General features: G+C 38.5%; 1 protein-coding gene across 1 annotated transcript in view; it reads right to left on the bottom strand.

The window, feature by feature from the left end:
- Window positions 1-1,714: 1,714 nt before the first annotated feature.
- LOC122808039 (immunoglobulin kappa light chain-like) overlaps window positions 1,715-22,757 on the bottom strand; it is a 134,774-nt gene continuing 113,731 nt past the window's right edge. The window contains exon 5 of the mRNA XM_044079026.1: window positions 1,715-2,007. Within this exon, the coding sequence (XP_043934961.1) occupies window positions 1,931-2,007 (77 nt within the window). The 3' untranslated portion in view covers window positions 1,715-1,930. The remainder of the gene's footprint in view (window positions 2,008-22,757) is intronic.

The raw sequence follows: 22,757 nt of genomic DNA, 5'->3' as shown, positions 1-22,757 counted from the left end.
TGGTGCATCACAGCACTCCATTTTGGAATCTCTCCTATTTGGCGTATATCTTTCAGACCTTCAGTCCAGCATGTCTGGCCTATGGTTAACTAAGTTTATAGATGACAGTAAGAATGCTGACACACAGTCCCAGATCTGAGGTGGCAAGTATAAACTCAGCCTCCTACAAGTGGGTGTTGAGGCAAACAAAACTAAAGCAGGGTAACTTGCCTGGTAGTTGGGAGGTCCTCAGTATTTAAGTGGTCTTTGCTGGATTTGACTATCTTGTTATTTGTCTGGTAATTCCTTTGGCTTTCCTGGAGTGGTAGTGGCTTCTCCTGGTCTGGGGAAAAGAGGTCTGATCTCTAGCTTCTCTCTTTCATCCGGTTGAAGAAAGGGCAAGTACTTAGTTCTCCCTTAAGTTCAAAGGTCTTTATTAGCAGATGAGTGCTGCTTAGTTGACTGAGTCTGTAGTCTGGATACCTAAACCTAAAACCCCAGCTCCCTAGATAATCCTGAATTCCCAAATTGTTTCATAACCTAAAACTCCCTTCCTACTCCCTAAGCTTAAAATACCTCTCCAGATCCCTATGATAAAACTTCCTTACTACTGCATAATTGCCATGTCCTGCTCCCTAACCTTAAAATCCCCCTTGCTTACTAAACCTATTTCCCTTCTTGATTGCTGCCTTAGACTACATTCCCACCCTTCTGACTCCCTCCCCCCTTATGGCTACTTGCATTTATCTCAATTGAACTAGAATAATGTGCTCAGGTAAGCTGTAGCATTTGCACGCCTGAACTTAATCAAGCTTGAATGTGGATGGCAGAGTGTATGAGCTGCAAGATGCTCAAGCACTTGTAGTAGAACTCTACACACACATTCACAAACACACACACTTTTTATATTTATATATATATATATATATATATATATATATATATATATATATATATATATATATATATATATATATATATATATATATATATATATGTATATATATATATTTATTGCTGTACTTCAAAGCATCAAAAGCACAATTTCAAAGACCAAAATCGTCAAGATGAAAGCATCAAAACCTCACTTCAGTGAATGACCAGAATGCAAATCCATTCCCAGGGTAAGTAACCACTCATTCCATGACTAATGAAAATGAAACCGTGCCATCCCCACACCCCCAGTAACTATATGTACCAAGTCTGAGATCACGCTACAGTTGGGGAAAAAGGTGAATTCCACATTGCTGGCCAGCAGGTTACTTACCGTGGGAATGAATGGATTCGCTGATCTGGTCATTCACTGAAGTGAGGTTTCAATGCTTCCATCTCAATGATTTGTTATTCAATATTGTGGGCTTTCAATGCTTTCAGGTAGACTCATATATATATATATATATATATATATATATATATATATATATATATATATTTATATACATATACAGCTGCATATTTGTGTGTTTGTAAATATTTAGCACTAACAAAGGAGAAGAAAAATAAAACAAAATGTCCTATTTTTTGTGTAAAACAAGCATCCAGAATTAAAAGAAACATGAATGTATGCAGAGGTTGCACAAGAATACTAAACACAGAACTGAGCACTTCCGTCTGGACTTGACAAATGGTCTTGTTCAGATTTTAAATAGTCAACAACCAAAAGCACAAAATCAGGTCCCTTGAGATCTCAAAATTTTTCATAAAAGAAATTGTAAGTGGATAAATTGGAAGTGTGCATTAAAATGTGTCAAGTCTAATAAATAACATATCTTTTTAGTGGAATTCACAAATTGTAGATTTTTAGGTCCTAAATTTATTTATTTTTTTATTAACAGTTTATTTTCCATACAGTTTCCAGCTCTTTGTGTTTGGATTTTGGATTACTTGTTCCTTTCTTGCCTATTTGGAACTGTGCAATTTTTGATGCTGCTCTGCTTGCCTGTGTTTGGAGTCAGCCTGTTTGATTTTTCCTGGTACTTTTTTGCTTGCTGGCTCCATTTATTCCAGGTGGAGTTCTTCTTGGACATCCTAAAATATAGAGGACACACAATTAAAAATAATCTGAAAGATGAACAGGGGTGTCCAAGGAAGGATGAAAAAGGGAGCAAAGGAAGGATAGTAGAAAATAAAATAAATGGAAATGGAAGGCAAAGCAGGTCTAAGAATATCCACTTTCCCCACTTTCCATCTTTAAGTGAACAGATATAGCAATATACAGAAAACAAAGTGGCCTATTGTTCTCCATCAAACTGTACAATATTGATGTTTAGAGACTTTAAGAGTGAAGAATGCTGAACAATTAACATAATCAATAATTAACCAATCATTCTAATTATATGCATGCATATGTGTAGTCAAACAATTGTTTTTACCACACTAAATGGCCTCTGATACAAGTTGGCTACCATGTTTTTTTTTCTCTTCTGATATGACATTATCTAACATGTTATATTCTGCTGTCTGTACATTTACATGACATCCTTACCTGTTAATATTGTTTCCTTGATTCACCTTTGTTTTACCTGTTAATATTGTTTCCTTGATTCACCTTTGTTTTCTCGTTATATTGACCTGTCTTTCTACATAGACCATATTTCCTGACTTTATTAACTTAAGCTAATAGTGAAGGAAAAAAAATAAAATGCTGGTTTTGCTATATCAGACAGCCTGTTCTTAAACTCTTATAGTTGCTATTTTTTTGCCTGACCATTGCTGGTTTTCTGATGCCAGCATTGATCTGGATTGCCACAAACAGCTCAGATTTACAAGCTTGGTCATTTTACCCTATATGAATAGAAATTCCTTTGTGGTCTGTAGGATACCCCTTCCCCAGGTTTGTCATTTGGAACCTGAAGATGTATGACTGTCACAGATACAGGAAATAAAATACAAGTATTTGTTATATATGCCCCTTTTGTGAATAATGCTGGAATTTTAAACCATTTGATTTTCCTTTCTGGAATATCTGAAAGTCTGAATAAATCCCATTTACAGCAGTATACTGATGCCTGTTAGCCCGATGGGAGATAACATTTGTGCTTAATTTCCCATAGAAAGAGATCATCAACTTCTATGATGACGTACTTATGTTGGGATCAGGAACTGTATTTATACTGAAGGATTTTTTTCAGTATATTAGTTCCAAAGTAAACAAAAAAGAAGTACACCATGATAAAAGATGGGTCTACACAATTGATAAATCCAACAAAAATGAAGACCAACCACCATATCTACAAGGCAAAACATGTTTACTGTATTGGCAAGTGCTTTCATGATCTAGGCATTTCATTAGACCATAAAATCTAAACTGTGCTCTAAATACGAACTCTAATTAATCATCAAAAGCAATTGACACATTTAATTAATTACTAATGAGTTCATTAAGGCTAGAGAAATAAATTACAAGCTTTTAATGCTGTTTTTAAGGGTATACTGTCATTAAGCCCAAAACCTTTATATGCCTGAAATGTGATTATCCACTTCAACTCTTCATTCTGAGTTCTATTCTTGACATCACCCCCTCTGATATTAACATTAGTAAGCAGTACAACCATAAATTCAAAACCATGTTATTGGTTAACATCTATATGTTTTGCAGGTGCATTTGAAATAACCTTCCTGCGCAATTCTCCTTGATGTTCTAAAATCCTTTCTTTAAGACTGTGATTAGTCTTTCCCACATTAAAACATGGACATTCCCTGCATGTCACTAGATAAACTACATTTTTACTTCTGCAGTCTGCATACAGCCTTCGTCTAAACTTCCTGTTCCTAGTGGGGTGAATAAAGATATTTTCCATAGAAATAGAAGCCTACCTTCACCACAGGATCATACCTAGGGGCTTGCACATCCTCAGGACGCCAACATATGGTGAGCGGTTTCCTGAGCTCCTTAGATGCTGGCAGTCATTGAATATTGAATTAAGATTTAACTGTATGAGATTGTTGATTGACTTTTTTAAGCCAATAGAGACAGACTTGTCAGGAGAGAGTGAAATAGTTTCAAATGAAACGTAAAATAAATATACGGGTGAAATGTTCTCATCTAAACTGGACGGAGTTTTGAACAGCATCAGTACGTATGATAAGCTGCAACAGCAGAAGAGGAGAAAAAATTAAAGACTATAATGATTTTAAGAATGGCAATATTTTTCTTTGGCTTCAGGAGGTATCGAACAACAGAATTTGATGCTCGACAACTAGTGATGAAGTGTTTTTGAATAATCATCATTGTCATCATCAACCCCCTTTTCCCATTTTCTACATGGGGTTGGGGTATAATATCAACTGTCACCATCTGTCTTTATTCAATGTCACTCTCCTGCCTTCTTCAGCACTTAAGCCCGACTGTTTCAGGTCTTCTCTCATACATTTCATCCACCTCTTTGCTGGGTGCCCTTGTTTCCCCTTGTCTCCTTCCTGTCTGTCCCAAATCTTCAATAGATTGTCTTCTGCTTTTCTGCACGTGTGCTTGAACCACTGTAATCTCTTCTCTTTGACTACTGCAATTGGAGGAAGTTTGGTTTCTGCTCTTATGTCCTCATGTTTTCATCTGCCCCACAGTGTGCATCCTACCACCCATATGAGGCACTTCACCTCCATTACTACTAGATTCCTCAACTGCTCTGCCTTTACTGCCAAGGTTTCTGTGCCATACATTAGTACTGGTCACATGAATGTTTTGTACACCTCACTCTTCATTTTCTTTGGAATTCATCTATCATATACCACAAAAGCCACTCTGTGCCAGTTGGCTGTAGCCCCTCTGATTCTAGCTTTGAACTCCTCTTTCAGATTTCCCTTTTCCTTACCCCTCACAGATAATTGAAGCTGTTAACCTGTTCCGATATTTCCCCTTCTATCTCAATTCTCAGCTTCTTTTGAACTGTACCATTTGCTACCATTACAATTGTCTTGCCTGTACTTATTTTCATCCCATACACTTTAAGTTTTGCATTCCATTCCCCATCCTTTGCTGATGTTCTTGCTCAGAGTCTGCCTGTAATTCCACAGTCATGAATGGCCCCTTTTTTGTTGAACACTGGTACTAGTATGCTTATTTTTCAGTCATCTGGGATACGCCTTTTCTCTACACTGCTCTGAGTACCTTCGGGAACCATTTCTCCCATATTTGACCCAGCATCTTTAGCATATCTACTGTGACCTCATCTAAGCCTGCTGCTTTCCCCTGACTCCATTTTCCTTTGTGCTGGTTTTACTTCTTCAGTGGTGGGCTTTTGTATGAGCTAGATAAATTATAAGAATAATTTATGGATAGGGGTTGCTTAGTATAATATTAAAATATATATATATTTGGGCAAGTAAAATATGAAAGGAATAGGGAATATTGTTCCATTTTAAAAAACTGCAGCTGGATTAATAATAGGAAAAAAGGGGAAATTAACATCACACAGGTTTGTGTTTATTGTACAATGTGGATACAAATAATAAAAAAGTATTATACATACAAATTGCAATATTTTAAAAGGAAATTGAGAATTATTTAAGACACCTGGGGATGAGCTACTTTTTAAATAAGGGGGTAGAGCATTATTTGAATCACATGAGTAGATATATATATATATATATATATATATATATATATATATATATATATATATATATATATAAACCATCAAATAAATCTAATGGTATATATGCATGCATGTACTGTAAATAGTGTTAATTTATATTTACAGGTCCCCGTATTACAGCTGAGAATTATAAAAATTATGGGAAAAAAGTGATAGGTTGTTCAGGAATGTTTAATTGTCATTGTATGGTGAAGTATATTTAGCAAAGTTTGACTTTTTACTCAAGCTTTTACATTTGCAAAATTTACAGTAAACTGAGGATACATATTTAAGAAAATACTTTAGCAATTAAAGATAGACTCAAAATGCATAATAGTGTCAGTCATGATAATTTAGAAAGTTTAGATTTCTTTTTGTTATAGTACAGGTTTCAGTATAATATTTTTAGAAAAGCATGAACTTTTATGGCAGCTGTGGTTGAATGATTCAGTAACTACAGGGTTATATAATGTAACATCAATTACGAGTATATTAGAGATAAATAGGAATGAAAGGAAGTGATATAATGTATGAATGGCTAATTGATGAGTTATGATAACACACTGGGCAGGTTCAATAAAGCCTACACTAAATATGCACTCACTCAAAAAATAACCTTCTTTTGAACAGATTCCACCTCAATATCAGACAAAGTCATTTCCTCATATTCTTCAAATGTAACTTGGGAGAATGGTGGTTAACTCCAGTTATTCCCTAGTACTGCCCCAGCATTTGTTATGGGAAGGGGTTGCATGTACTGGGTAATGCAGTGGCTGGGCTACAAATGATCTACCAGATCATCTGTCTAGAACAACTGTGAACCCATTGACCAGTTATGAAGTACTAAAATGTCAACTACAGGAACCCACAGTCTTCCTCCAGTGACATTTTCTGAGTCAACAAAACATTGCATGATTACCTGTAGTGTTCCTAGTATAGTCATTATATATTTTTTTCACTTGGCATGCATTATGCAGAAAAAATTGCAATGTGATAGATGTGCTTTTTCAGTTGTGTCTTTTATCTCAATACCATTTTCTAGCACTGGGTGAAATATTAGCTCCTTAATAGCTGTTTTGCAACTATTACAACACTTCAAATCAAAATGCTGTATCAGCACCAGTATTTACTATTATATGTATTTACTCCTACCCTAATTTACTTAGGTTTAATTTTTTGCTACATTTAATAATTTACTGTTTTACAGTATTTGAAGTATAGCTAAATCTTCTAAATAAATATTCATTTAAAAGCAATAATATATATATATATAACATTTTTGCCCATTGAGTTACTTTCTAATCCTAAAGTGAGTATATTGTGTAACCAAAACATTTGTGCAATTGGAAACATGCATGCTTTTCTATTTACCTGATACAAAGAACTAAGCAAGAAATTATGCATGTCTTCTTTAGTACACAATCACCTTTATCACATTGACAAAACAGTTAAATCTTCATTCAGGACCTCTGCAAAGAGGTACAATGGGTAACTCTAAAAATTATCTTTCATCTCACAAAACTTTCAAAACAAATTACTTTGTCATCCCTAAATCTCAGAAACCTGGATATTATAGTGTGATAGACAGTGGCAGCTGGTGACTTCAAATTAAAGGAGGGCTTCAGGAGACAGCTGAACGGGTGGGGCCAATGAGAAGGGGGTGTGCCCAACTAGAAAGGGGGTGGGGCTATGCTCAAAAGCACAACAACTGGAACTTTAATTAAATATGCTGCCCTGGGTGCCAAACAGTCATTACGGGAGTCCAATCAAGACAAAATGAAGTGTAGAAGAAAAAAATATTTCAATGCATTGGCTACATGACAACTTACTTAATATCCAGATGAAAACAGGTTGCGAGGCATGAAAAAATAAATTACTTTTTAAATACATTACTGGAATGCCAGTCAAAATTAAGTATAAAAAAACAAGCAGCACTCAACTCAAACCACTACTCCTTGCACTGCAGTTCTAATTATAATTTATATTCAGCTTTATAAAATTACCAAGTAACATGCTGAAAGTAGCAATCTCTGTGATACCCCCACTTGTAAAAATGTTTCTTATCCAAAAAAGACATGCTGCCTGACACAACTATCTACTTGTTTCATGGGGAAGACATGATCAAAGTAAGAAATGAACAGCAAACAAGAAACAAGCTCAAGATAAATTGCTTAAAGGATTCCTGCACAAGTTATGGACCACACATGATAGATTGGCATTTTGTTTAGTTTACGGGTAAGCCTGCAAAGATGACTGCAAGTCTCCAACAAATGTAATGAGCTTCTGAAAATACTGTAATCTTGTCCTTTTATTACAAATACTGTCATATGCATTTCAATACCCAAGGCTTATACATTATCTAGTTATGTAAATATTCTTGGCATGGCAACAACGAAAAGGCTTTCAATGCTGGTAATTCATTAACAGTATGCTTATTAAAGCTTATTTGCATCTTACAATCTCTGACAAGCTTACCTGATGGTCATTAAATCATTGCTACTTAAACAGAGCAACAGGGCACTGTGACAGCATGCATTTCCTGAATAATAAGAAGCATAAATCAGCAGTATAAAAATATGACAGAAAACCAGAACATTCTGCAAAATCAAGGGCAGATGAAAAGCCACGGTCGTACTTGTGGTCTACCTTGGATGGGGGAATGCTCTGCACACTTACACTGCATAACTGCTCCTTGCCTTCCTTGGACACATCCAGAGCCACTACAATGGGGCGTGGGGTGCAACAAGTATGTCACAATTTGAAATGTCTGACTGACAGTGATGGCTCTGACACTCATACCGCTCAACTTCAGAGCAAGAAATCTGGACAAAGCCATACTTAGAACTAGAAGTGGGCCACAGGTCCAAAAATAAGGACAATTTTTAAATATTGCTCTTATTAACTTAGATAATAGAACAGTCGTAGGTCTTGCATTAGTACAAACTTTCTGAAGGGTATGAAATCTGAAACTCAAATGTCTGTCATTATTTTCTAACTTCAATCTTTAATGACTTGCCACTAATTTGCCAGAAAACCACAAGTTTACAGACCAAAATGTGATGCAAAAATATAAAGTTGTCACACAATACAGCTGGGAACCTGTCAAAAAAGGGGCAGCTTTTTAATATTAACACTGTTAACTTGAGCAGCTAACAAAATAAGAGCATCTACATGCATTTCTGAAATAAAAGTAATCTAGAACTCTTATCATTACAGTTATATATAATTGTAAACCCTCCACGTTTTCTTCCAAAATTGCCATTTTGAGGCAGGATTATTAGGGGAGAGCAACATTTTGAGCCAAAATTGGGGACAATGGAGAGGTTTGGATATTCCTAATTCTACAAAGCGATTTGCACATACCTCTGAACCTCTTAATGCAGGAAATCTGGACAAGGCCAAATATATTGGAGGAACATACAAACACTACTAAAAATTGCTCTTTTATAAACTTGACAGTTGAAAGAATAACAGGTCTTGCATTAGCATGCATTTTTCTGAAGGTTATGATGTCTGAAATGTAATGTCTGTCATTTAGTGACTTCATTCCTAAATGATTTGCTAGAAAACCACAAATTTTAAGAGGAACAAACCAAAAATAAGAAGCAAATATCTATTCATTCTGCAAACATATGGACAACTGAGAGGTATAGTTCAATCGGGTCTGTCTGAGTTTGCTACCCCCCTCCCCCTCACAAAATCATGGTCAAATGGAGCCTCCCCTCTGCAGCCATTCCAATGTCCCATTCCTTGGTTATTTTGCCCCATTTACCATAAACACTGTAATGTGCATGCTGCTTTACTTCTGCGATGATTTAGATTTCATTTGAAAGTTTTATTTTGCATTTTACAAACCCTAATAGATATCTGTTAAACAAAGCAATGCAATCTCACAATGAAAATAGACTTAGCATTAAAACTTTTCTGCCCTTGAAACTCACATGCATTGAAACAGCATTGGAACCCACATTCACAGAAAATACATTTTGCCAGTGGCAGATAAAGATTAACTCTGGGCTGTTTTCAAAATCATAGGCTCCTTGAACATGAAACATACACATGCTCTTTGATACACCTTCCTGACTGTATTACATTATATTCCTTGTACAATACAGTACAGTTGTTAGAGGGCATTTTAAATTTATTGTTTTGAACATTTTTCCAGTAAACAATGAAACAAAATGCATACACCAATGACAAAACTGCCCAATTTAGAACATTTCCATCATAAAAAGTCTACTCCACCTTCTATAGTCCACCAGTATCAGTAAATATGCACAATCTCTGAAGTAGTAAAATCCACATTAAAGAAATATGTAACTAATAAAGAGGTTGCTGCTAGCAAACAACTATCTGTCATTGTTTCATCTACAAATAAAGTGCCTGTTGCCCTTGAAGAATAAATTGCCTCTGTTGCATGCATTAAAAAAATGATAAGCTAGTAATACTGCAATAGGGAATGGATAGCAAACTGATAGGTTCATAGTTACTAGGTATCTTTGCCAAAAAAAACTACAGCATCCACCCCCCTTTACAACACAGTACAGTATCAGCAATACATCTACCTACTGTGGAAGTAGAACCCACAGCCTTCTAAATCAAAAACAAGTACACTACCTGTTGTGCTATTAACAATGCAAGCAGACTTAGCATAAGCAGCACTAAACTTTTATTCCCCTGCAGCTCTCAGCTTCTTGTCAAATCTACTCAACACTCAGCTGTATCTCTGAACTTTGCAGCACAAGAAATCTGGAAAAAGCCAAAATGTATTGGGGGGGGGACAAAAGGTCAAAAACCAGGGACACATTTTAATCATTGCTTATATAATGTTGGAAAGTTGCTAGAATAAAATGCTGTGTTACCACCATACATTTCACTGCCACATCTTGAACCCAGGGGACCCTGTGCAAAACAGTCAGAGCAACATACCACTATGCCAAATCAGCTGTTTTGTGAAAGAGGAAGATGGAAACTTAAATGGCTACCATTTAATGAATTCAGTTCTCACCATAGCACAGCTGTCAACCTTTTAGCACAAAACACCTGAACAAAGCCAATAATGGGTAAATACAGCACCCAAACATTCAGTGAATTCAGTTCTCACCATAGCTCTCAACCTATTAGCAAAAAACACCCGGACAAAGCCAGTAATGGGGGGATATAGCCCCCCAACATATTCAGTGAATTCAATTCTTAACATACCTCTCAACCTTAGCACAAAACCTGGATGAAGCCAATAATGGGGGAATACAGTCTCAAAATAGGGACACATTTCAAATATCCATCTTATACACTTAGAACATTGCTAGAATAAAAGTGTTTGTGTTACCATGCACTTTCTGAAGAATATGAAGTCTGATATTCAAATGTGTGTCATTTTTAACATTTGTTAACCAGGAAAGTCTGACTTGGAACAAAAGCTAATTTTTAGCAGAGGCCCAGGGAGAAACACTCCAGACAGACACATGTCTTTGTAAGATGGGAGGACACTACAGGAAACAAAAACAGGGAGGGCATACAGACTCCACACAGAAGGTAAGGCACCCCAGCCAAGAATCAAGCCAGAGAACATGTAGCTGTCAGGCAACAATGCTACGACTGCACCAACGCACTACTGATGTTGTAAGGAGTGGACACAAAAATACAGAAACCACAGATTTTATGAGGAACAGAAAAGTATGAGGGGAAAATCTGCAACATTTTTACAAATGTTGGTGGGTAGGGAATCCAGGCTCTTGCCACCTAGGCCCAAAGTGCAGGGTTTAAGCCTTATTCTCTACCCACCACCATGTAGCACCTGGGGCATTTCACACACACACCTGGATAGATGTAGATCCCTTCATTACATCCACAGCCATTGGAGCATTACAAGCCTGCCTGCGCATTACATCATTCCATATGTCTGTTGGAGCATTCAATCCACCGCAACCCACAAGATCTTCTTCCCCCAATGAGACTCCCAGCCTGCTGATGTTGCAGTCCAAGTCCGATCCCTTTCCTGCAACAGTCTATGCAGCTACAACTGCATAGACATTTGGGATCCCTGCTCTTGAATGTTTCCTAATCTGGTCTGCTGCTGATGCTCCAGACTGTCTCAGCAGCAGTCCGGATATCGGAAATGCTGCTAGTGCGCATGTGCGAAAGTTTGCTATTTGTGATTGTTTTTTTTTCTTTTTTTTTCTTTTCTATTTTCTTTTCTTTTCTTTTTTTACTGTTTTACAGCTGGTGGGGGGGGGGGGGGGCTGCAGTCCAGCAGTCCAATACCATGGGCTGCCCCTGGTGATAAACATGAGAAATTTATCCCTTTCCGTTTTGGCTATATACAAAATCTGCATAAAATGTCTTTAGTTTCAAATGGAAAATATGGCTGATATCCATTTCTGGTATTAGTTACTCTAATCTTCAATGAAATATCAGATTATCATATATTTTATTAGGGGCAGAACAAGTACATGCTGTGAAATTAGAGATAAGTGAAAGTTATGATCTACATGGAATGTTTTAATATTAAAGCACTCTGATAATATTGCTTTACATATTTTCTGCTTTTTCATCTTAAACATTGTGTTGGTATTTTCAAGTCTAATTATTCCAGACATACCTAGATCTTGCAAACTCCTGTTATTGTATGCTTTAATTGATATTCTTGTTGAGAATATTAGATGGAAGAATCCTATCTTTTATCATATTCAAGGGTGAATAACATTCTAATATTTAAGCCTTACCTTTCACAGCTACTTTTAGGATGGTTGATATGCAAAGTGATTAGGCAATGAATGAGATTTTCAAATCTAGGTGCTTAGGATTTCCCTCTCTCTTCCTCCCTTGGCTGACCTGGTGTGACTTAGTTTGAACTCTACAGTTCCCTACAAAATGGTGTCTACAGGACTGCAATCAGTTTCTCTCAACATTTAAACAGATTGAACTCTACAGTTCCCTACAAAACGGTGTCTACAGGACTGCAATCAGTTTCTCTCAACATTTAAACAGAGTAGGTTACACACAAAAAGCATTTGTTAAGCTTTTACTTACAGTGCTTTGTAATTAAGCAGGTCACCATATTGGTCAGCCATAGGGCTCTTTGTTTCTACTTGAGTGGTTGCCTCCTTCCCCTGTAACTGAAGTAAATTGACTCTTACATTAAGAGCTGTAATACTTACCTTATAGCTTTAGGACACCTTAGGAAACCTTGTAAACTGCAATAGCCCTGCTACGTTCACCTCGCTACGCTCGGGCTCTCTTCGCTCCCCTCCCTGCCCCCAATTTCCTCCCGCCCCCAGTACCTCTAAATTTATAGTAATATAGCCACTCCCCCACTTTCTAGATCCTATCTGCTTTCATCTAGGATAATTCCACCCACCCCCATTCTACTACCTACATTGTAATAGCACCTATTAGCTTTCATCTGGCATTCTCCCATCCCCCTTCCAGTACCTTTACCTCACCACTCTATCTTCTGGTGTTGCATCACCAGGTAAAACAAAGTTCCTTCACTCACTAGCTTAAACACATATAATGATATACGCCTCTTTACTACCCCTCTTGTTCACACCATACCTCCTTACCTTGTATGAAAACCAGTTTCTCATGGGATTTCAGGTCCCAAAAGGCCATACTATCACCCCAGCTGTAAATCCTTCCACATTCAACCATACTTACAGTACCAGATCCTATCCAACATCTTGTTCAGTCTATCAACATCTCAACCCCAGGCACATTAGCTCTATATCCAAACACTACCACAAACTAATAAATAAATTCCTGAAGTTCATCACCAAGTATAGACTCAACCTAATACTTGGTGGTGATATTCACCCCAACCCTGGCCCACTCACTTCAGATACACATACATCCTCTACTTGTAATCTAAGCTACAAACCTACAATTAATAGGCCAACTAACTATCTCCTAGTCTGTCATCTCAATATTAGAAGCATTAATAACAAGGTACATGAATTGCATACACTTCTGGATGTCCACTCCCCTGAGATTCTCTGTTTATCTGAAACCTGGTTAAAACCTAACACTAAAGACAATGAAGTGTTACCACCTGGGTATATGTAATTAAGCACAAAACCATTAATTCCCAACAACCCTTACTCAGAAAGGTTAGAAACAATAAAAATGTTGACCCTGCCAAATTCCAACAAGAACTAAACTCATGTAATTGGTCTATTCTAAAACACCTCCCCTTAGAGGAAGCAGTAACATACTTTAACAACAAATTCCTTGAGATCCTTGATGTGCATGCACCTGTTCATTCAAAGAGAACCAAGGCAAAAACTGCACCATGGTTTTCTATAGAGTCTAAACTCAAAATTACCCTTAGAAACAAAGCATGGGCTTTATGGCGTTCTTCTAAAGACCCTCAAGATCACATTAAATACATGCAATCCAGGAACGAAACCAAAAAAATCAATTTTACAAGACAAAAAACAATACTACTGTAATTTACAGACAGTAAACCAAAATAACCCTAAGAAGTTTTGGGCAGGTTTAAATAATCTACTACACCCTGGACAAACTTCAACCCCAATCCCTGCTACTACTACTACTGATAAAACCCCTGAATATGTTTCTGATAGTTTTAACCAATTCTTTACTGAGATAATTCAAACCCTAGCTAGCCAACTACCTCCTAGCTCCCATGGTCCTGAAAGTAGCACCCCTAGAAACCTACTTGCGTTCAGCTTCCAACCAGTCGCCACTTCACTTATCCGTACCTTGATCAAAAAATTAAAACCCACTACACTTTCTGCTGATCAACTCCCTGCCGAGTACCTACAAAAATCAGCTGATGCTATTGCTTACCCCGTCTCAATACTAATCAATAGAACCATAGTAGAAACTAAAATTCCCACCATCTGGAAAATATCCTATGCAATCCCACTTCACAAAGGAGGCAGCTCTACTGAATTCTCCAATTATAGGCCAATAGCTATACTCTCTCCACTTGCAAAGATTATGGAAAAATGTATTCATAGACAACTCATGCACCATCTAATCCAAAATCGCCTTATGGCAGACACTCAGCATGGCTTCCGTCCTCATCACAGCACTACTTCAGCCCTCCTAGCCTTTACTAACACCATAAACCATAATTGCAACAATAATTATATATCCTCCGCCCTCTTTTTGGATCTTTCCAAGGCATTCGATATGGTTGATCACCAACTTTTAATCCACACCCTGCAAACATTCTGTCTAGATACTGGAGCCCTCCAGTGGTTTCAATTCTACCTGAATGGTCAACAGCAGGCTGTCCTCTGGCAGAACAAACTCTCTAACTTTCTACCTAACACCCTCCAGTCGAACTATCTCAGTCAACAAATGTAAAATAAAAATAAATAAAATTGCAACTTTGTTAGAATGTTCACTTCTTGCTGGCACTTCCACAGTGTTTGTGTTAAATGCATGGCAGCAGTGAATGATGACACGGGGGGGGGGGGTGTCCCACAAGAGTGTAGATTACACACCTTTAATGGAGAACAACTGGCCCGAAGCCTAAGTGAAGCAATTCCCAGCTCAGAAGGGGAGAGGCTACTGTCTGCTCCCACAAGAGTGTAGACTACAAACCTTTAATGGAAAACAACTGGCCTGAAGTCTAAGTGTTTAAACCAAAGTAAGAGGCTTAGAATAACAGTTACAAGTTAATGTGATACCTGACAAATGTCAGTGACATGCCTTTTAATCTACCCACATACATCATGTCATGGTTATTAGGCCCTGTGTTATCTTGAGGAGAAAGCCCTGTGGTCTGTCTAGCTGCTGCATGTGTTCATGCAAAAGAAGCATTATACTGTATTACTATTTTGATGAGTTTGACTACAGTGCTGTCATACAATCTTGAGATCTGAATGTGATGGTGTGTCTTATAATGTGCACCATACATATGTACTGGAAAACATTAAAGAGAAAAGTTAGAAAGTAATGAGACACATTGCAGTTGCTAACTTCACAACCCTTACATGAGAATACACTAAAAAGTACTGATATGATGATGCTATCAACTGTATAATTTGGCAAGGCAAATATAAGTGGCAGGTACAATTATCAGTTCAACAACACAAATGCAGCTATACTAGGTGCTAATGTAGCTATGCACCCTATGCATCACACTCAAAGCTTTTGTATCCCTGAATCCAAAAGAGGGAAAACAGGGATATGGCATAGTTATCATCACTTGCACAGGGTGTTTTGTGTGTAGAGGGGGGCAGGAGGCCTTGGATGACACAAGAGGTCGGTGACTGTGGATGAGTAAGAAAGGAAGCAGACAGGCTGAACCATGTAACTGTTGTATGTGTGTCTGTAGGGCTCCTCCATGTGAAAGTGGTGTGTGAGATTCTGAATGAACAGAGCCTAGCTCAGTGCTAGCTCTACATTTTGGTATGTCGGACAGGTATGAGCTGTGCATGGTAGAGGGGTCAGTTCATCATTGCTGGCCCCGACCATGAGAACTGGCTGTTCCAGGAGTCGCTGCTGCTACGTGAACATGACTGATGTTTGATAGATGTGCTCCCTTCAGAGGAACACCCAGGACCATGACCACATTTCCTGCCATGTCTGAGTGTGGACAGCACACTCACCGATGCACCAGCAGAAATACCGCCACTACGTGATCGTGATTGGGCATGGCCATGTTGGCTATCAGCAGATATTGTTGCTGACGTACTCCCATGAGGACACCATTCCCTCCAGCAGATGTTTCATCACAGACACTTCTCGTTCTATGACAGACATCCCTTGGTCCATCACAGACACCCGTCCTTCCAATATATCATTCATCTGATCCGGTGAATCAGTGACACGGTCACGCATATCAGACAGTGACACATCCAAAACCCTGAGCATTTGTCTGGAGCACCTTTCTGAATGTGCCTGTGACTCAATGATGGCCCCAAACATACATTAAGTGACACAAGAAGAGACACCTGCACCAGGTGTAGGAGGGACAGCAGGCCCTCTCAGAGCACCCCTATCATCCCTCCTGTGTGGCACCTCACCAACACTTTGGCTACAGCCAGACTCAACAGTCACTGAAGCCACAGTAGCCAGACTTCTCTGCTCAATGTCCTCACCCTCCACCTGTCCTGTATCTGTGGGCTCAATTGGTTGGGTAGGCATAGGCCTACTGGTTGTGTGTAGAGAAAATGAAGGGGGTGTCTGGATATCAACATCTGTGTCAGATTCAATGTTTGCACCCACCGACTGTGACTCAGTTTCAACATCATCATCATCATCAGTGTCTGATGAGACACTGACATCAGGTGGCACAGGGCCCACTCTCCCACTGTCATGATCATCTGTGATAAAAAGTGAGAAACACAGGCATACAGTAATATCTGCACTACTATGGTGCAATATATGCTAAAGAATTAACAGTGCTGCCACTGTTGCAGACACTACAGCAATACAGGCCTAAAATGATACATTATGACATTTCTTTAAATTGATTTGCCATACTAAAATAAATGTATATGAATCACAATCTGCAGGAGGCATATGCCACTGGATTCCTGATGGTCCTGAAATAAGTTAAGCAAGAGGTAAGGGCAACATCATCACATTTAACAATAAGACCACCCCCAAAAAAGTCATGTGACACAAATGTACCACCCCAAAAAAGACATGTGACACAAATGTAACTTTTAATTCAACTGTTTTACTATGCAACAGCATTCAATTGGTCATATAACAAGGCCTACCTGGAAGCTCCTCCTGGGACTGTGAAGGAATAGTGCTTATGTCAGTGACATGTTGTGGTCCTCTCTGCTGTGAGTTGTCCTGTTGGAGGGTGTTTGCCAAGAATTCCTCATTAGGGTGAAAGGTGGTTCTGCAGCAGAACCACCCCTGGTTACACTCTGGTCTTGGGCAACAGCAGCTGCACTTCTCCGTGCAGAGGTAATGATGTCAGTGGTCCTGTAGCACACCTGCTCATATGTTCAGCTGTGGCTACCCATAGAATTTATGTTGGTAATGATCTGCTTCCATACTCTAAGCCTTTCTGGCGTATTGGGATTAGCCCTTCCCAGAAGAAATGTGCCATGTTGATGAAGCACATCAACAATGATATTATTATTGGCTTCACTGAAGGGAATCTCTGCCTCAATTACATTTTTTGTCCTACAAGACAACAGAATGATAATACATATAAGTATCACATAACTGCAATGTAACTGTTGCCAGATAAAAAATTAAAAGTAAGCAGTCAGTAGTGCCCACTGGAAAAACCTGAAACAGTCTACAGATGTGAAATACTAACAGGCAGGATGCAAAACAAGGAGAATAGCAAGAGTAGCACATCCTTGTATGTGCCATAGCAGTAATTCAACTGTGCTCCCCCCAAAAGAACAATCCATTCTAGTTTGTGACATAACAGTAACTTTTCTTTGCTTCCCCCACCCAAAAAAGAGCAGACACATGAATCATTTCCCTAATAAAACATCTTTGAAATGCTAAATATGGTTTAGCAGGGTCTGTCCCTGAAACATTTGTACATATGTATCACACAGCTTTCTATATTCATGTATTGCCAATCATTTGTACCTCTGAAATAGCTTGACAAACATGGCCATTACATCAGTACACTTCTGTCTAATGCATACAGATAATAGTATAAAAGGCTTTGCTTCACACTATTCATTAATATATTCCAGCATATGTTTATGTAGGTAACAAAATGGGAGCATACCTCCTGGAGTGCAATACTTCTCTGTAAAGATATCTTTGGAAATATTTTTTTCAAAGTATTGCAAACATGTAACAAGTGTCCTCACCATTAGTATGGCTAGCTTTTCATAATGGAGTAGATTATTAATGGATTTCATCTGTCTTACCCTCTCTTTCAAAGATGCTAATTATGGCACAAACAGCTGAACTGCACGCTAATCAACCAATCTGATGGAGCTATTCAACAAGGTATAAAGCAACCATGCAGACTCCATGCTGGTTTTTCCTGTGGATTTCAAAAGTAGTGGAGTACAGACACAGAAATTAGACACAGACAAATTGTTAGAAGCTGCTGCTGCTTAACTCCATTTGTATGTGCTACCGGCTGCAGGCAATGCTGCTGCAGCTGCCAATATGCCTAGGCCAAGATAGAGAAGAGTTTTCAGGCCATATTTAACTTAGCACAACATACACAACATGGACATTGTAGATTCCTACAGGGTGGACAGGGACACAATACAAGAACTCTGCAATCTCTGCACTATAAGTTTGTAATGAGAAATCATAAGAGAGAGACATTAGAAAGTAATGAGACACATAGCAGTTTCCTGATTCACCGTCCTCAAAAGATCAAATGGGCAAGATGCAAAACAAGCAGAGTAACAAGAGCAACATATTCTTGCTTGTGCCATAATAGTAGCTCAGCCTGGGTCCACCCACCTCAAAAGAACAGTATACCCATGCACGTACCATGACATGAACCAACCTGTGCTCACCCCCAAAAAACAGCAGCCTGTGCTCGTTTGTGCCATCCAACCTGCCCTTCATTTGATGGAGACTGCATATAATAGTTTCCCAGTTAATATCTTCACACACTTTAAGGCAAATAATATAGACTGGCTTATACATTGCACATCTCTGAGTACTAGTCAGATAACTGATGAATGACCAAGAAACACAGAAAGGTAGGACAAAGCTGTAGGTAAGACAAAGCTGTATATTTGCAAGGAATAATCATAACAGGTTTTATGACCATTAAGTGCATTACATCCAAGTATATTAAATATAATACATTTACAAATAACAGGTCATGCCTTGACATGAGTGTATATTTTGTTGCACTTGGTTGTGTGAGGAATTACTTCATATCTTTACTGCAAATTGGTTTGTGTGGCAATGATGGATAAGACCCCCCCTCTTGTTTTCTGACAGTGCATTGCATTGGGAGTTGTGAGCCAGATCTATGTAGTCATATCTCATGTATACTATCATTTTCTTCTGTGTATGTCATAGATTGATGTTCCTCATTTCAATTATTTCTTCATTTTTTATAAGTTTTTTTTGGGGGGGCACTGTTTGCAAAATGCGCCACTTAGCACAAATGGCTTTGGCTATGTGCATCTCATTTACATGTAGAGCAGTAGTGCAAAAACCAGATGAATGGGTCACCAAGGTAGCAGACAGGACTCAGACAGCCACAAACATACACCAGATACATTCAGTTAATAGTACTGGTCATCACATAAACACATTTTCTGGCAATAAACTCTCTCGTGTAATGTGTTTGTGAGAATGAAAGTGATGTACAACACTTGCAAATGTTGCAAAACCAGAAAGTGTGCATTCCCAGTAAGAGCAGTACCTGCAATTGGTGGGAAAATATCACTCTACATTGGTCTTGACCTGTGGTAGGCATGACAGGCATTCCTGCAGACATTTTGGGAGTCACTGCTCAAAGAGGATGTGTCCAGGAGTCCAAAGTATTTGTTGGACTCCCAGTGAATGAACATGGGCCCAGGCTTTTGCAGAGGGACTATCATGGCTCAGATTACAAGGCAGAGGCATGGAATACTCTGGTCCAGGCTCTGACCAATGCAACTGGTATCCTCTGCACTGATGAACAATGTAGGAAGCACCACAGAGACCTCTCTCCACTCCAATCATGGTGTTCACCCACCTCTTGTGTCCTTCACTGTCCTTGTCTCTTGTCTTGTTTGTCTGTCTGCAATTGCTTACTCACCTACCCATCTTACCTCACCCAGAAATTCCTACATCCCTTTCCCAATATTCTTCTATTTCTACAAAAAAAAAAATGGGGACCTGTCGCACAAAAAAAAAAAAAAAAAATCATCCCATACATAGCTCTCCATTTCATACACGTCTTCATGACACACTTGATTCAGTCCAATTCCCTATACAACCGATTGTGTTGTGGCCATCACCTCTATCTGAAGGTGACAGTCCAAATTTAGCTAATATTTTGCATATATGTTCATGTTTTATTCTTGAAGAAATGGAGAGTTATGGTTCTTTTCTACATCCTTCCTGGACACTCCTGCCTTTCTTTCACTTTGTTTCCGTGCTTGCTCCCCATTTTACCACTTTCCTATTTTTTCCATTTTTTTAAAGCAAAATTGCGCAATGGTATTCATCATTCATAAACATGCAGCTATGGCAAAAAGCAATTATAAGTGTTATATACAGTTGTATTGGAAAGTAATACCATGTAGCCATATTTTACAGACTGTATACCAACTATCACACTTCAGAATTTGGACTTACATGTAAAACTATTTGACACTGTTACATACACATGGATTCAAACCTAGTACCGTCTGAATACAAAAATGGATGGATCAATGCATTAACAGATGGTGCAACAGACTCAGTTGATTAGCAGGTGTATTTTAGAGACTGTATACTAAATGGCAGACTTAACTGCTGTTGTATACTCCAGCTAGTTAACTGAATCTCTGCTACAGGAATTAATGCACTTAATGCAGTGATAAGTTCCTTTTTGGGGCCAAATGGTACTGGTTCCAAATACAGCTGTAGCTAATACGTTGGACTGCTTTGATAGTGGCATTGCTTATCAATGCTGCACAATACACAGTATCGCACACCATCCCACATTACTGCTGTATAAAACTAAATGGGTATGGTACAATAATGCTTTATAAAACATTATAGGGGATCACAGAATGCTGCTTCATACAAATTTAATGGGGAAGATATGACATTAGTGATATGGGGAGCAAACAAGGGGAGTGCAAAGGGAAATCTTTGCTAAACTGTGTCAGTTACTATTGAATGTATTAATTACATCTGCTAGCTAACTGACTCTTTGGCAGCAAGTGTTAATGCATTGTTGTTGGAGGCAGATGTTATGGGGAAGTAGTAATTTTACAAGTGTGTATGACACTTTAAATATATATATATATTTATATTGCTGCCATTTACAATTGCTTCACATTGGTGCATGATGTGCACCACTGCGCAATAATGCTTTAAAGAAAAGAAATAAGAAAGACAAGAAAGTGGTGAAATGTGGAGCAAGCAGGAGGAAGAACAAAGTGAAAGGAGTGAAGGAATGTGCAGGAAGGATGCAGGAAAGAACCATAGCTATCCATTTCATCAGGAATAAAACATGAACATATATGCAAAATATTAGCTGACTTCCAGAGATAGGAGTGACCACAACACACTCTGTTATATAGGGAATTGCACTGAATGAATTGTATCATGAAGACACATGTGAAATGGAGAGCTTTTTTTGTGGGATAGGTGTCCATTATTTTATTTATTTATTTATTTATTTATTTATTTATTTATTTATTTATTTATTTATTTTTTGATAGAGAAAGACAGAAAGGAATGTTGGAAAAGGGATGTAGGAATGTCTGGGTGAGGTAAGTTGGGCAGGTGAGGAAGCAATTGCAGACAGACAATACAAACAAGACAAGAGCTAGGAATGGTGAAGGACACTAGAGGTGGGTAAATGCCATGGCTGGGAGAGGGTGGGAAATCCACGTTGCATATACGTCAAGGTGGTTGACAATGAGAATCTAGTCCTCACCAAGTGGACTGTCATCACAGCCACCTCACTGCGCATTGGCTGCAGTTCCTAACATCTCCATCTCCTATGTGCATTCTGAATGAGGATAGAGAGCAGGCACTCCATGCAGCATAGGAGTGCACCCATAGTACAATGCACAGTCCTATGTACATCCCTGCCAGTTTCTGTTGGGTGATAAACTCATGACCTCCACCACTGCTCCCAGAGGGAGCCGCAAACCTACCTTCTTTGGCAGAACTACCTGAGGGGACTGGCAGTACAGAGCCAGCAGAGGAGGTTCTACCAGGTTGTACACCAGACATGCTGGGCAGCGGTGCTGTAGCAAGTGGAGTTGGGGGCTGGAGGATCCTGTGGGTCAGGCCTACCCCACTGTGCTGTGGGAAAAAACAAAAAACATTTAAAAAGAGAGAGAAAAGGGTTGGTGTGAGAGAAAAAAAGTAGAACATTAGTAACTTCATATGTGACATAAAAACATTGATACAATTATTTGACTCTGTTTTGTTACCTTTACTTTTAACACAACAAACTTCTAGCAAATTTCTTCATTACTTTTAGGACTACTCAGTTCATAACAGATGCACACTATAGTACAGATTTCAGCCACCAGTCCTTGATGTGTGCATATATTGCACATATGTATGTTCAAATTATACTGATTACAGTTTACAGCAAGCCATTTG

The sequence above is a fragment of the Protopterus annectens genome, chromosome 8.part0 (assembly GCF_019279795.1).
Source record: "Protopterus annectens isolate FY-2018-M chromosome 8.part0, PAN1.0, whole genome shotgun sequence".
Taxonomy (NCBI): Eukaryota; Metazoa; Chordata; order Ceratodontiformes; family Protopteridae; genus Protopterus; species Protopterus annectens.
Note: the sequence above shows the minus strand (reverse complement) of the source record. Positions and strands in the feature narration are given on the sequence as shown.